Source organism: Drosophila bipectinata, chromosome 2L, assembly GCF_030179905.1.
Source record: "Drosophila bipectinata strain 14024-0381.07 chromosome 2L, DbipHiC1v2, whole genome shotgun sequence".
NCBI lineage: Eukaryota > Metazoa > Arthropoda > Insecta > Diptera > Drosophilidae > Drosophila > Drosophila bipectinata.
In genome coordinates this window covers 13,496,288-13,510,476 of record NC_091736.1, presented here as the reverse complement: position 1 = coordinate 13,510,476, position 14,189 = coordinate 13,496,288, and the positions used below count along the sequence as shown (strand labels likewise).

The window sequence follows — 14,189 nt, the reverse complement described above, 5'->3', positions numbered from 1 at the left end:
GGTTTCTAAAAGACTTCTTTTTTATAACAAAACTTTCAACAAAAGCTAAAGCTTTTCTGTTTTCCTTTTTAGTTCATGGTACGATTTCCTTTATCATTTAACACCTAATAAATTAAAGAAAACCATCTAGTTAGGATATATATGTTTCGGTTAAACATAATTTCATTATTCCCTTGCCGTTTTTTGTGTTTTTTTTATATTTACCAGCGCAATTCGTGTGCGTAATTCGTTTCTGTTAAGTTTCGTTTGGCTCTCATTGGGAAAACTTTGCTTTGATGGCGTCTGCGTCTGAGCCCGACGAGGAGTATGTGGTGGTTGTGGTTGACATGCTGATTTGGGCGCATGATAATTGCCCAAAAACGAGGGGGAGAGTCCTCGTCTGTGGGCAAATGTGCGTGAAGCATACGTTCGTTGATCTGAGCCGGGGAGACGTCAGCTTTTCGGACTTCTTTCTTTTTTTTTTTGGGTTTCCTGGGGGAAGGGTGCCAGGAAAACTGGACGCAAAAATCCGAAGCTGCATTTGATGAGAGACCATTTTCCAGGAGCATGCATCGCCGCACACCGGAGGTGGGACTGCTTGTTTGCACTGGAGTCACATGACCCTAATTAGACCTGCAGGAAAAACATAATCTCAAAGCCAAAGAAAATGCGCAGAGAACAGGACCTTTTCGACCAATCATGTACATTAGGGGGTTTCTTTCTAATGTTCTTCTTAATTTACTATTAAAGGCTTAAAGGACTAAAGGGCTAAAAATAAAAAAGATTTCCCTTAAAATCTGACAGTCTTGGCAATCTGACAGTAATTCATAAAATGTTTAGTTAATTTTTAAACGGTCGGCTTATTTTGCCTTCATTTGTTGCATTTATGTACTAAGCCATGAAAAAAAGAAACAGATTTACGCTTATTCACACTGAGAGGTCCTGCTGGCAAGGATACTGCCTTCTCTGTTGCCAACGATGGCTAGATTGTGAAAATTTGGTAGTTAGAAACTCCTTACGAGCGTGCAGCTTAACCTTTGTTTCAGCCCAGCATCCTTGGTCCTGTTTGGGGGTCCTTGCCGTTGAATTTTTTAGGAAGGTTGTAAACCACCGCCCGCTGCGAGCTCTTGGAGCCAGCTCCATTGTGGCGTGTGTGCCAGTCTCCCATTACTCAAAATGATTTAAATTACAAGCGCACACACATAAAAGCACCGCAGGATATTTTGTTTTATGTGCATTTAATTGTAGTTTTAATCCGGAAGGACGATGTAGTCCCTCCACAACCGCTTACCACTCTGTCCTTAATGCTTATAGCTCCTCGCAGCGTGTATCCTTTTTAAATTAGCAGCAATGTAGGAGTCTCTCTAATAATCGCTGAGCTTCCCTTTGTGGGAGCTCAACGAAAATAGCTCTAAAAGAGTCGTTGAAGCGTAAAAATCCTGAAACCAAAAACCAAACAGATTCCCCACGAAACATCAATGAGCTCAGTGGTTTTCTATTTTGTGAACAACATTTACAGACATTTGCTTAAAAACGAAAGCTGTTAATAATTTAGAGAAAGGATTTATAAATATTGATTTTTTCCCCTACCCCGAGTTGGTATTATAAATTATATTATGGCCAAAAGTTTTTGCGTTAACATAATCCGTTTTCTTGGCCAATAAAAAACAACTTTGAGTTAGATTACAAGTTTGGACTAAAAATATTAACGGAAATATGGCAAACAGAACACACTTTCCGCATATACCTGAAAAGATGCTCAAAGTACGCATATCCTGTCGAGTTTTTGTAATGTCTTCCCTTTGTTGTTTTCTGCAAAAACTTACCAACTTACCCATCCAAACACACTCATACCGACTAATGCACAAAAAAGGGACAATTTGTTTAAAGGTAACAAAAGTTTTGGCCTCCTTTTACATTTGTGTGTGCGATGGAGGTGTGCTTTGTACATACAAAATGCTTTCCCTAAAGTTGGGCTCCAAAAGTTCAAAATATTTCTAGCCACAGAAGGTATGTATGTTTGAACGAATATGGGTTCATATACACACAGATATACAATATTCATATAAACACAAATTTACCCAAATGTAACAAAAATTAACAAAAGGCCAAAAACAACAAGGATAAATTTCAAAGGAAATGTGCCTCCGAAAAGAAAAGGCAAACGTATGGTAAACAGGGAAACATTTCACAGGAAAATGAAAAACAAAAAAAATTTATAAAGTTTTGAGACCTTTTGCTTTTCTGGGCTTTTACTTTCCGATCATTTAATCGGAAGGGATTTGTATTTCCTTTAAGATTCTAACAAATGACTAAGAAACCTACATAACCTGCGTAAGACAGTCCTTAACTGTCTTTGATTACAAAATACAATCACAAATTATTTTAAAGGTAAAAAATAATTTGTTATATTCTGATAATAGACTTGAAATAGTTTTATGTATGTTTTTGAAGGTACCAACGAATCTTTTAACAATTTTAAAAAGTCTGTTGCACAAATGAAGTTGTGGCCACGGATACCGATCAAAAATACATAATTTGGGACCAGGAAACCTACACCATGTGAACAGTTGTCCAACTACTTCTCTTGCTGGCGTCCGACATCATCGTTGACATTTTCTTGAATGCTCCCGAAAGCCACAACTTGGAAATATGTGTCTGCGTTGATTTGTGAGAATTCCGCCCCCTCAAAGTAGGTTCAGTGTAATTGGATGCAGATGTTAAAAGCTGGTGATCATTTGGGCATTTCAGTCTCTGTAGAAATCCATCTGGATGAAGTGCTGCAGCACGTGGTCGTTACTGGCAAAAGATTCGGGATAAGCGGGGGCGGAGATCGTGACGTTCGGGGATCGAGGTCCACTTACAATAGATCTATGTTCTGGAAGATGCGACGAGCCATTAAAATGGCGCGTCTATCGCTATCTGTGTTATAGCTGCCAATATGGCGACAATGGCGACAGAATCCAGTGTACGGTGGCTCCTCTGCCTGGCCAGGCTCCTCCGGGTTGGGCTCAGCGGGTTCCTCACTGACCACGCTCCCCCCCACTGAGGGGGACGGCGGTTGAACGTGCATGCTGTCCACCGACTCGGCCTCTTCCTCGGATAGGCTCTCCTCTTCAGGCTCAAAGCGCGGCATGTAGATGTCGATGGCTCGTCGCAGGCCCCGAGACGTGGAGCGGAGGAACAGCCTGGCCGGCGGCACATTTGCTTCCATTGCCGCCTGGGCGGCTCGCTTCTCGGCCGAACGAGAGTTCTCACGACCCCTTTTTAAGCGGGCGCCCATGTCCGGAAGGCAGCCCAACCCAGATACCAGGCTGTCACCCAGAGCGCCCACCTCGTCGACGAGGCTGGGGAAGCGGTCCCGCTGGCAGGGACGCCTGAAGTAGGGACCGTTCGGCCCGAATGGATGGTTCATTGCAAAGCGCAAGGTAAGTATTTTCCAAAAAAAAAGCACTGGGTTATTAAACACTTTGATTTTCAACTGCTTTAGGCAGAATTACTAAACGTACTGACACTGATACTGATACCGAACAGATTATTCCGAGAATTTTGTTACAAGGCCTACTATTTGGAATCGAGACTAGTGTTGCAGAAAAATTGAGTAACACATCGATGTTTTTACGCACTAGGTACAATCGATTTTTTTTCATAAATCTGCTCTGACAGAAAGCTTTTAATTCTATAAGGCGAAAACGTTTTTTGTTCTTAAAACTACAATTCACTCAATCCAAATTAAATATTTTGCTAGATTTTTTAACTGAAAACTTTGATGTTTTTGCACCTCTAATAAAGATTAAGCTCGAGAGACATTAATATAAAATTTAGCACAAGTGGACATGAAACATAAACTTGCGCCAAAATACTGTTTGAGGTCCTATTTTTTTCTAATTTACGTTTGGTCCTTCATGACAACTAGGAAATTAAAAACCATAACAATAATTCATAATACAGACCTGAAAAATCCTGTTGATTAGCATTTGGTGTGGTCGCAATAAAAGTAATTATTTTGATTACATTTCTAACTGACGTTGTGTCAGAGGTTGATGTAGGGGGTTGGGGTTGGGGCTGGGCAGGAGTTGGAGCTGGTGGTGAGAAGAGGGATTGGAGCCGTCAAAAGTCAAAGAGAAAACGGATATAGACAGACACATATGTATATAAATAATAAACAAGGCTGCAAAATACAAAACAAAGACAAAAAGGAAAGCATGAGGGGTGAGAGACGAATCAGAGATACCCTCTAGGTTTTACAGGATCCTAAATGATTTCTTAAAGTTTGGTTTTTAGAGACCCTTTCTATTTAGGGGCTAAGCTAGAGGAAAATGCTTCACTACATTAAACAGCTATCAACAACATTAGAATACTCTTATGAAGGGTATAGTACTCCTGCCATCCCAGCTCAAAAGGACGGAGGGCGGGACAAGAAACCCACACAGACACATATTTGCCCACATCAACATTAAATATGTATTTTAATGTGTCGTCTGCTCTGCCCATTTTGCAGGCTCTCTTCGCTCCATTCCGTTTCGACTGTTGTCTGTTGTCGCCGTTAATGTCTTTCATTTGGGAGGAAAATATTTCAACGATGGTGTCACACGGTGGGCGTGACACCACCCCCAACACCCCCATCATCCACAGCCATCCCCGGCCATCAGCCCATGAACCTATCGGGCGGGAAAAACAAACCATTAGGCGGAAAAATTTTCATTGCGTTTGTAAATCATAAAATACTGTCAAATTCCTGAGCTCCCCCAACCCAACCCATCCGACCCCCAACCATTGTGTGTGTTCACCATATTTGCCTTTAACTTTCAGCTAATTACTTGTGATTTAATTTGAAATTGTAATTAGCCAGCAAAATGTCATTTTTGTGATGGCTCGACAGGCGTTAGAACAACGAAGTCTCCCCGGCCTCTGCCTCGGTCTCGGTCTCACGTGTTACTGGATTAACGCCTTCAAGTTTTTAATTAGAGTCGGTTTTGGAAGGTCTTTCGTTTGGATCCTTCCATCCATTAAACCCGGGGTGCAAAGGCTTCAAATGAATATTTAATTTAAAATATATACCTGTGAAATTATTTATGATGCCTTGAATCTAGGACAGATACCCCCACCTACACAAAATCCCACAGCTTTCACACTTTGGTGATGGTGGATAATTATGGATGGACATTATTTATTTTAAAATGTTTGAAAAAATGAGTATGATGGGTATGGGGTATGATGATATGACTCCTTTTAAATCAAAATATATAATATCTATGCACTAAGAATATTTTGAAAAGCTGAAAAAAGTACAATATCAAATTGAAATCGAACTCCATCAAAACACAATTGTAAAAACTTGTACATTCCCAACACAAATGTCATAAAAATCTTTAAAAAAAAATGTCCTCATCCCCAAGTGTCAAAAACTCAAACATCCACAGAATTTCCTGGAAGGAGTATCCTCCCCCTATCAAAATATGCGGAATACAATCCATGCAGCCAACTCCAGCTATTCTATCTAAAGCTGTTGATAAAGCGCACATTAAAATATATACGTATCTAAAAAGTATCTCAAAGATTTTGTTTTGTGTTGTTCGGTCGGTCAGGTGCGGCCGAGCATACTTCATCTGGGTAGCTCGGCATGGGAGCATTCAAATGAAAAACCGTGAGAATCAAAGCAGCAGACAAGTGGACCAGAAAGCTTCCATTGCGTAGCCATGGGGGAAAGCCAGATGAAGTCTGTCCAAACTGAAAACAGTTTGTGGGGGATTTGGTGATGGGGAGCTGAGGACTTGAAGGGGGGGGTTTGGCATTCAAGCACTCCGGCGGATTGTCCATCCTGGTCTCACCCGGTGTATCTACGGCGGGGTTTTTAAGTTCTGTTCTCTTTTCCTTTTACGTTTCATTTATTACGCAGGGTTTTCTTCGTTTTCCGATTTTTCTTCTCAGTTTTTTTTTGTAAATTAAGAATTTCCCTGCAGCTTTTTACAGCCTCTCAATGACTGACTATGCTTTACCCCGGCAGCCGCTCATCATGAAGTCTCTTAGCTGACTGTTGGCGTTATAAAAGCCCAACGCTTCATTGCACAAAAATAGTTGAGGACCGGAAAGCAGTCAGGCGGTCATCGCCGATTCTGGGGGGCTTTACACAACCGTGAACACCAAGGGTAACATACCAGGAGCAGGAGCAGAAGCCGGTCCTGGTATCCTGCACCTCTCAACCCTCAAGGTTTTTTGGTTTTTTTTTTTGGCAAGCGGAAAGTTTAACTTTAATTAACTGTAATGTGTAAAAAAAAGACTAAAAGAGCAAATGTTTGCTTATCAGATACTCACTATTTGGTTGGAAGGGAAAATAGTTTTCAACTTTCAAAATCATCTGCTTGGTCTGTAAAATAAATATAACCAAAGTGTATGGAAGGGTAAACATGCTCCAGATATTTATGCCCCATTTCAGTGGTTCAGCTATTGTTGTGGCAGCAAGAGCACTTTGTTTTTGCCTTGACAAATATTGTTCACCACCCCGCCAAACGGCAAACGCCAAACATGCCCCAAGCCTCCTGTCTCATGCCTCATGCCTCATGCCACCTGCCAGAGAAAAGCCGTAGAAGACACGTTTCGGCAGTGAATTCGACAGAGCCACAAAAGGTGACATTGCCAGTAAGGTGGCACCGATGTGTTGGCTGCCAGTAGAATTTATGAGGCAGCCCAGCTCATAAATGCCATGCTGTGATGTCCCTGTCGTGGCAGCGGGAACATTTTCTCGGCTGATTGAATTTTTTCGCTGCATACTTGCGGGCGGCTGTTGCAAATTTTTCTTCCCGCCAAAATAATTGAAAACTTGAGAGGAGCCCTGCCCAGGGCCGTAGCTAGCATGGGGCAGGTGGGGCGGTGCCCCAGGGCCCCCGAAGGGAAAGGGCCCCGCCGGGGCAAAAGACTTCCGTATAGGGGGCCCCAAATTTACTTGCTGCCCCAGGGCCCCCGAGGCTCTAGCTACGGCCCTGGCCCTGCCCCTACCCAACCCTCTAGGCTGCTCAAAAAGGACCCATCCTAAACTGATGAATAATTCAATATTCATTGAAAGAATGTCCATATTGACATTCGATGATTTTTTTAGGTTTTCCTTGGAAAAAATTCATTAAATTTTCTTACTAAATCAAATAATGAAATTCAATTTATTAGATTTTCTTTTCAGAGAAATTTCAGGACACTCGTGTCTTCATTATTCTTGACTAAAAATGAAGATCGTTCAACGGCGGCTAATTAAAAACTCTCTAAAAAAACTAGGTTACCCAAAAAATGTCCTTCAGTAAATATAACCGGAACTTGTATGCCCATTTCCTGCCACAGTCTCTGTTTACAGGGCTTGAAAAAAATCGCCTACAAGGTACAGAAATGATACCCACAGGGGAAAAAAAGCTGATCTGTTGCCACTTCATTTAAATTAAGGACACCGTGTCCCCTCCCCAAAACCAAGCAGCCTACGTGACGGTTACCGCAAAAACGTCTTCTGTCTTTCCCTTCAAATTTCGTTCAAATTTTAATCGCCATTCTTGGTCGTGGCTGAATCCTCTTCGCTTCCTTCTTACACTCCTTTGACAGTCATCCAGGACCTGCAGGGTGGAGCTGGAAAAGGGTTTTTTTTACTTGGTTTGTGTCCGTGTTTGTTTTGTATTTCGTCCTTTGGCCTGCAAAACGCTTGCCGGCCCGCACGTCAGTCACTCGCTTCCTTTGTGTTTGCCCCCAAAACGAAAATGGAAATTGGGTTTCTCTTGGTTGCTTACTGTCCTGGACGAGGCTCCACTGCCACTGCTACTGCCACTGTTCCACCGCCATCGCCATCGCCACCGCCACCAGCAACAATAACATTCATTTAAAATGTAAATAAAGTGACAAATTACCTGAATTAGTGACACAACGTTCTTCGCTGTTCGTTTGTTTCAAATCGCGTTCGTCCTTCGCACCCACACTTCAGTATTTTGGTTTTTTTTCCACGTTGTCCTTTAAGCCAATTACTTTTGTTTTTATTTCCAATAGGCCCAATTTAACCACTGACTTTGTTACGGAGAGTGCTTCGCATATTTAAATTGATGACCAGAGAGCTAATCAAAATTTGTAATAATTAAGAAGGAGCTTTGTATATTTGATTTAATGGATAAAAATTATGGCACTTTATTTTTAAGTCAAGCTGCTATAAGATGCAGGTTTTTAAGTTTAAGTTATGCTCTTAAGCTCTTTTTTTCAACCCTCCAATATTATTTTTGGGCTTTCCATTATATCCCTAATTAGTCTCGTTAGGCGAAAGTTATGCCGCTGATCAGCTTCAAAGTCCACATTAAAGAGTTTCTTCAGTAAGCTATTAAATTCCATTATTGCCTCAACACAATATGAAATTAAATACGGTCGACTTAAGTCCGCTGCACAGCTGTCGTGTAAATATTTAATTTACGAAAATTCTTAATAAAATTTTCAGTTAGAGCCACGTCTTGATATTCCTTCTTGCCGCTTTTCTCGCTGCTGTTGTTGTTGTTGTTTATTTGAGGCAGCTGGGTTTTCCATTTTGCATGCCAATTGTTTGGCAAGTGTCAAAATAATACAAAGCCACCCCCAGCAGACTGTTGCCACACAGACCCCCCTCAAGCCACTGGCTTTTCCCGTCCGTGGCATACCAATGCCGAGTGTCAAAATATTTCTGAAATTTTTTTATGTTAAATTCGTATTAATAAAATAAATATTAAATCAGTGCGGCAAGGGGATGGCGCTAAGGGTGACAAGTGACAAATGGCGGGGCCACTCAGGCCCGATGACTATATTAGAGACCAAAACCACTAATTTATCCCCAGGGAAGGCGGGGGTTAAGTCTGACAGCTGTTGCCTTCAGCCGTCGTAAGACCTTTTGCAGGATGGATTTGAACCCACCACCAATTTTCTGAAATTTGCTTTATTTGGAGCTTTGGCGGGCTTTACGTTGCTTAAATATTAAGATCCCGAAGCCAATTTCTGGTGTTACCCTTGTAATAAACGAGAGAACGTATTTTTGAACCAATTTTCATGGTTTGGGTTTCGTACCTTGAAACTAAGTAAGTAATCTAAGTAGTCCATGAAACATCCCAAAGTAGGCCTTGAAATGTTATTTATATAGAAAACGGTGTAGGGTTTAACCCATCACATGAAACCCCTCAGTTGAAATTTTTATCTGGAACTCTCAGGTCAGACCGAACAAGTCTGAAAGTTTCTGAATAAAAATTTACAAAACAAAATTATATCCAGTATAATCACATTTCGAACCCTTTCATTTCTTTATCCGTGAAGTTTAGGTGAGTATTAAAAAAAATAATAGCCGAAGAATTCTCCTGCAAGTAAGGGTCCTCCCTCAGCATCAAAACTATAAGAATGTGCTACGGATTTGGCTGTGGACCTTACGGTTATGGCTGCGCGGGTGCCTGCGGACCCTATTGCGGGCCCTGGTGTGGCCCCTGCGCCCTGTCCCTGGGTCCTTGCGGCTACGGATGCAGTCCCAAGGGCTGCGGGCCGTCGGGTCCTGCATGTTGGCCCTACGGCCTGTACACCTGTTAAACTTCAGAAAGATTTTAAGAAGCCGACAACGCCCGGAGCAGTCAAATGAATTCCAGGTGAGACAGGGGTGCAATAAATTACAATTTTGACTACAAGCGCCAAGAGTTAGTATTAAAAATTTTACAATCTCTGCTGGGGCTAAAAAAAGTTAAAGAATTTTAGTAAAGAGATTGCCGACTCGGTTCGATTTTAGACAAAGCTCCAATTTGAATTCTTTGGGTGCAGAGTAAAGTCATAGCAGGAAAACAAAAATGAAAGGCAATTTCAATTTGAGGCCCCGCCATCGGATGCCGTTGCTATGAGTAAAAAGTCCTAGCCTACGAATTCACAAAGGACTCACACAGGTTGGAGAACGCTGCGGCGTTTGCTCGCTTTATTACATTTTTTGGCCTTTGTTCATGGTTTATTTAACCGTTTCCGCTGCCTGCAGTGCGTCTGAGCCAGGTTCCTGCCATCAATTTGTAGATCCAAGGCGTTAGTGCCATTATAGGCTTTACACTTTTAGCGAGGGCGCAACCGCACACTTTCATAGAACAATATTGAGTAATAAATTTGATTTTCTTTGCAGGTGGTGGGTCCGTGAAACAGTTGGATAAAATAAAATTTCATCATGGAAATATATCTCCGTTGTAACGACTAATAAAAGCTATATAACAAAAATTAAATGTGCTTTCTAGATTTAAAGACAAACCAAAATCAGCAAACAAGACAATCTATACCCGGTACACTTCTAAGTTGTTTAGAATCTATAATGTGGATAGTTTGAAGAGTGAAAACTATTGGGAATATAAAAAATATGTGTAGGTTTAACTTTTTGTAGCTTGTAGTAGCTTCTGCATCTATTTAATAGGATTATATACTCGTCGAAACGATTGGAGACAATTTTCAAGGTGGGGTCTTTTGCAGTGGCATTACAGTTATATAATTTGAATTAATCGATCTGTTAGGGTAACCCCTAACGATCTCTAGGACTTCAAGCCAAAGGCTGAACGCATTGGGTGTTCTCTGGCAGATCGCAGATACCCTTCAGAGCGTTGAAGTACTTGCTGCCGCAGCTAACCAGAAGAGGCTTTCCATAACGGCAGATGTAGTAGTCGGAACAGCTCTTAAGAGACGCCAGCATGAAACCGTCGGGCTTGTTGCGGCACACGTACCTCGTGTAGGTGGTCATGCTCAGATCCTGAGCCTGAGGAGCCACCTGCTGAGTAGACTCTAAGGTGGGACGCTTAGCAGGGCGAACTGGTCTGGCGGGTTTCACCTTCAGGGTTGCGGGCTTAGCCTTGGTTCCAGAAGACGCTTCGCTGCAGGCAGTGGTTGTTTCTTCCCCACATGCAGTCGTCGTGATCGGCGCACAAGGTGTTGTTGTGGTGGAATCATCTTGGGCACAAGGTGTCGACGTGGTTGAAGAAGGCTCACAAGGTGTGGTAGTCGATGGGGTAGCGATTGATTCGCAGGGTGTTGTGGTCGATGGGGTAACGATCGGTTCGCAGGGTGTTGTTGTAGGAGTAGTCTCACAGGGTGTCGTGGTTGATGGGGTCACGGCAGCAGTGGATGTTGTGGTAATTGGTTCACAAGGTGTTGTGGTCGATGGGGTAACGATCGGTTTGCAGGGTGTCGTGGTTGATGGGGTAACGATCGGTTCGCAGGGTGTTGTTGTAGGAGTTGTCTCACAGGGTGTCGTGGTTGATGGGGTCACGGCAGCAGTGGATGTTGTGGTAATTGGTTCACAAGGTGTTGTGGTCGATGGGGTAACGATCGGTTCGCAGGGTGTCGTGGTTGATGGGGTCACAGCAGCAGTGGATGTTGTGGTAATTGGTTCACAAGGTGTTGTGGTCGATGGGGTAACGATCGGTTCGCAGGATGTTGTTGTAGGAGTAGTCTCACAGGGTGTCGTTGTTGATGGGGTCACAGCAGCAGTGGATGTTGTGGTAATTGGTTCACAAGGTGTTGTGGTCGATGGGGTAACGATCGGTTCGCAGGGTGTCGTGGTTGATGGGGTAACGATCGGTTCACAGGGTGTCGTGGTTGATGGGGTCACAGCAGCAGTGGATGTTGTGGTGATTGGTTCACAAGGTGTTGTGGTCGATGGGGTAACGATCGGTTCGCAGGGTGTCGTGGTTGATGGGGTAACGATCGGTTCACAGGGTGTCGTGGTTGATGGGGTCACAGCAGCAGTGGATGTTGTGGTGATTGGTTCACAAGGTGTTGTGGTCGATGGGGTAACGATCGGTTCGCAGGGTGTCGTGGTTGATGGGGTCACAGCAGCAGTGGATGTTGTGGTGATTGGTTCACAAGGTGTTGTGGTCGATGGGGTAACGATCGGTTCGCAGGGTGTTGTTGTAGGAGTAGTCTCACAGGGTGTCGTTGTTGATGGGGTCACGGCAGCAGTGGATGTTGTGGTAATTGGTTCACAAGGTGTTGTGGTCGATGGGGTAACGATCGGTTCGCAGGGTGTCGTGGTTGATGGGGTAACGATCGGTTCGCAGGGTGTCGTGGTTGATGGGGTAACGATCGGTTCGCAGGGTGTCGTGGTCGATGGGGTAACGATCGGTTCGCAGGGTGTCGTGGTCGATGGGGTAACGATCGGTTCGCAGGGTGTTGTGGTCGATGGGGTAACGATCGGCTCGCAGGGTGTCGTGGTCGATGGGGTAACGATCGGTTCGCTGGGTGTTGTGGTCGATGGGGTAACGATCGGTTCGCAGGGTGTTGTGGTCGATGGGGTAACGATCGGTTCGCAGGGTGTCGTGGTCGATGGGGTAACGATCGGTTCGCAGGGTGTCGTGGTCGATGGGGTAACGATCGGTTCGCAGGGTGTGGTGGTCGATGGGGTAGAGCTCGGCTCGCAAGGTGTTGTGGTTGATGGTATAGACTCAGGTCCACATGGCGTGGTCGTAGTAGCTTCTGTCACCCCACAGGCAGTGGTCGTTTCCTCGGCACAAGGAACAGCAGCGTCAAGGGCTACTACCTTGTTGTTATCGGTAGATAGGACCTGGGTCTCGATACAGCCTGTGTTGTAGTTAACACAGCCCTGGACCTTGGTGTCGAAGAAACGGGAGCAGGTGCTCACCAGAGCAACTCCGGAGTGGCACTCGTAGTACTGGGAGCAGCTGCCCGGGACTAGGGCCCGGAAGCCATCGGACTTATGGACGCACACGTAACGCCTGTATAGTTGGTTGTTGATGGCCCGCACGGTTGGCTGAATGCTGGCGGCGTTGATACTTGCCACGAAAAGGGCGCTCACAAGTACTGTAAAGAAGTAGTGGTTAGTATTAGTCCTTGGATGTTGGGGTTCCTGTGGTTCTTACAGATTGTTCTCATGGTTTCAGCTGCTACTATGGAACAATGTGCTTGAATGACTCTTTTGCAATTCCCCGCGACCTTTATATAGAAATCATTCCGATAAGGTGGGTAACTTTTTTCTGATAAAAAAGCGGCAGGTACTTATGCATTTTGGGCGAATACTCTAATTTTGATATATTGAACGGATGGAAAGCTGATTTGATGGGAATCGTTATCTAACGATTGTGCATGTGTATGTTTTTGATAAAGATTTTAATTTTTTAATTGATCACAAGAGACGGAACTGGAAATAAGATGTTGTATTGTCTTCCGTTTCTTCTATTCCCTGAAACATTTAGATAAGAATAGTTTTGATAGCATAATTAATGGATTAATGGATTAATGATAACTTTTAATAAAATTTGGTAATGAAGAATTTATGTATCCATATTCATGAAAAACTTGATAAATATCACGAACAATTATACCTTTTCCAAATAAACAAAAAGAAGGAAGTTTAAACGAGAGAAATCAATTAGCTTTCGGTCTTTGAAAAAGCTTTGGTTAGAACTTTCAACCCAATCCCAGTTAAATGAATAAGGTTGAATAAAACTTTAAAGAAAGGTCCTTCCGGCAGTAATTTCTGCCTTTTCTCACAGTGCTCCGCCGCTTTGACGAGCAGAGTTCATAAATATAAGGCCGTATGACATCCATGTACCTCTCACTTATGGCCATCAAATTTGTGGATGGCTCTTAAAACAATCCCTTGGCCATATTCGAAACACAAATTCACTTCCAGCGCGAAGAACACTTGTTACTTTCGAGGAACACATAAAGGCAAACCAGATATAAAATCGCAAGATATGTGAAGATATAGAATTTGGGTATGGGTGTGGGTATGCGTGAGTGCATTAAAAGTAACGCTGAAATAAAAATAACTGAAATATGCACACAGAACCGTACAAACACCTTTACGATTGCTGAAGGAGTAAAAATTGTAAAGGCCCAGAAATGTACAGTGAAACATTCTTTTTTTTTTTTTGGGGCAAATGCGTCCCAGAAGAACGAAAGCCAAAGTCATTAAATGCTTGTTGGCCAGGTAAAGGAAGTTCCGTCCCCAAGCCCCTCCAGGTCTCCCCAAAAAGGTTTTACATGTCTTTTCCAGGCCAACATACACACAGTCACAGGCACAAGCGCAGGCACAGGACATGCATACAGGCACAGGACCATAGTGTCGAGTCAGAAATTGACATAAATACATAATGAGCCTCAATTTCTACCCAAACATGTACGCGAATGTGGGCAAATGTGGGTGGTGGGCGTGGCTAAAGTGCGTGGGAGCTATACTATATGTATGTGGCTAAGGCTAAAAAGCG

At 43.4% G+C, this 14,189-nt stretch overlaps 2 protein-coding genes and 1 long non-coding RNA gene across 3 annotated transcripts; 1 reads left to right on the top strand and 2 right to left on the bottom strand.

Moving 5' to 3' along the window:
* Positions 1-2,359: 2,359 nt before the first annotated feature.
* Positions 2,360-3,505, bottom strand: LOC108125334 (uncharacterized). The gene is made up of 2 exons (XM_017241464.3): positions 2,844-3,505; positions 2,360-2,778 (listed from the first exon to the last, which is right to left on the bottom strand). The coding sequence occupies exons 1-2, from the start codon at positions 3,392-3,394 to the stop codon at positions 2,727-2,729; spliced, it is 603 nt and encodes a 200-aa protein (XP_017096953.2). The 5' UTR covers positions 3,395-3,505; the 3' UTR covers positions 2,360-2,726.
* Positions 3,506-9,115: 5,610 nt separating this feature from the next.
* Positions 9,116-10,199, top strand: LOC108125303 (uncharacterized). Its single transcript, XR_001773282.3, has 3 exons — positions 9,116-9,275; positions 9,336-9,590; positions 10,103-10,199. It is a non-coding gene; the product is annotated as an uncharacterized lncRNA (long non-coding RNA).
* A 301-nt stretch (positions 10,200-10,500) lies between these two features.
* Muc26B (Mucin 26B) lies at positions 10,501-12,925 on the bottom strand. The gene is made up of 2 exons (XM_017241432.2): positions 12,840-12,925; positions 10,501-12,780 (listed from the first exon to the last, which is right to left on the bottom strand). Exons 1-2 carry the CDS (start codon positions 12,850-12,852, stop codon positions 10,508-10,510), a joined length of 2,286 nt encoding a protein of 761 aa, XP_017096921.2. The 5' UTR covers positions 12,853-12,925; the 3' UTR covers positions 10,501-10,507.
* Between the last annotated feature and the right edge of the window lie 1,264 nt (positions 12,926-14,189).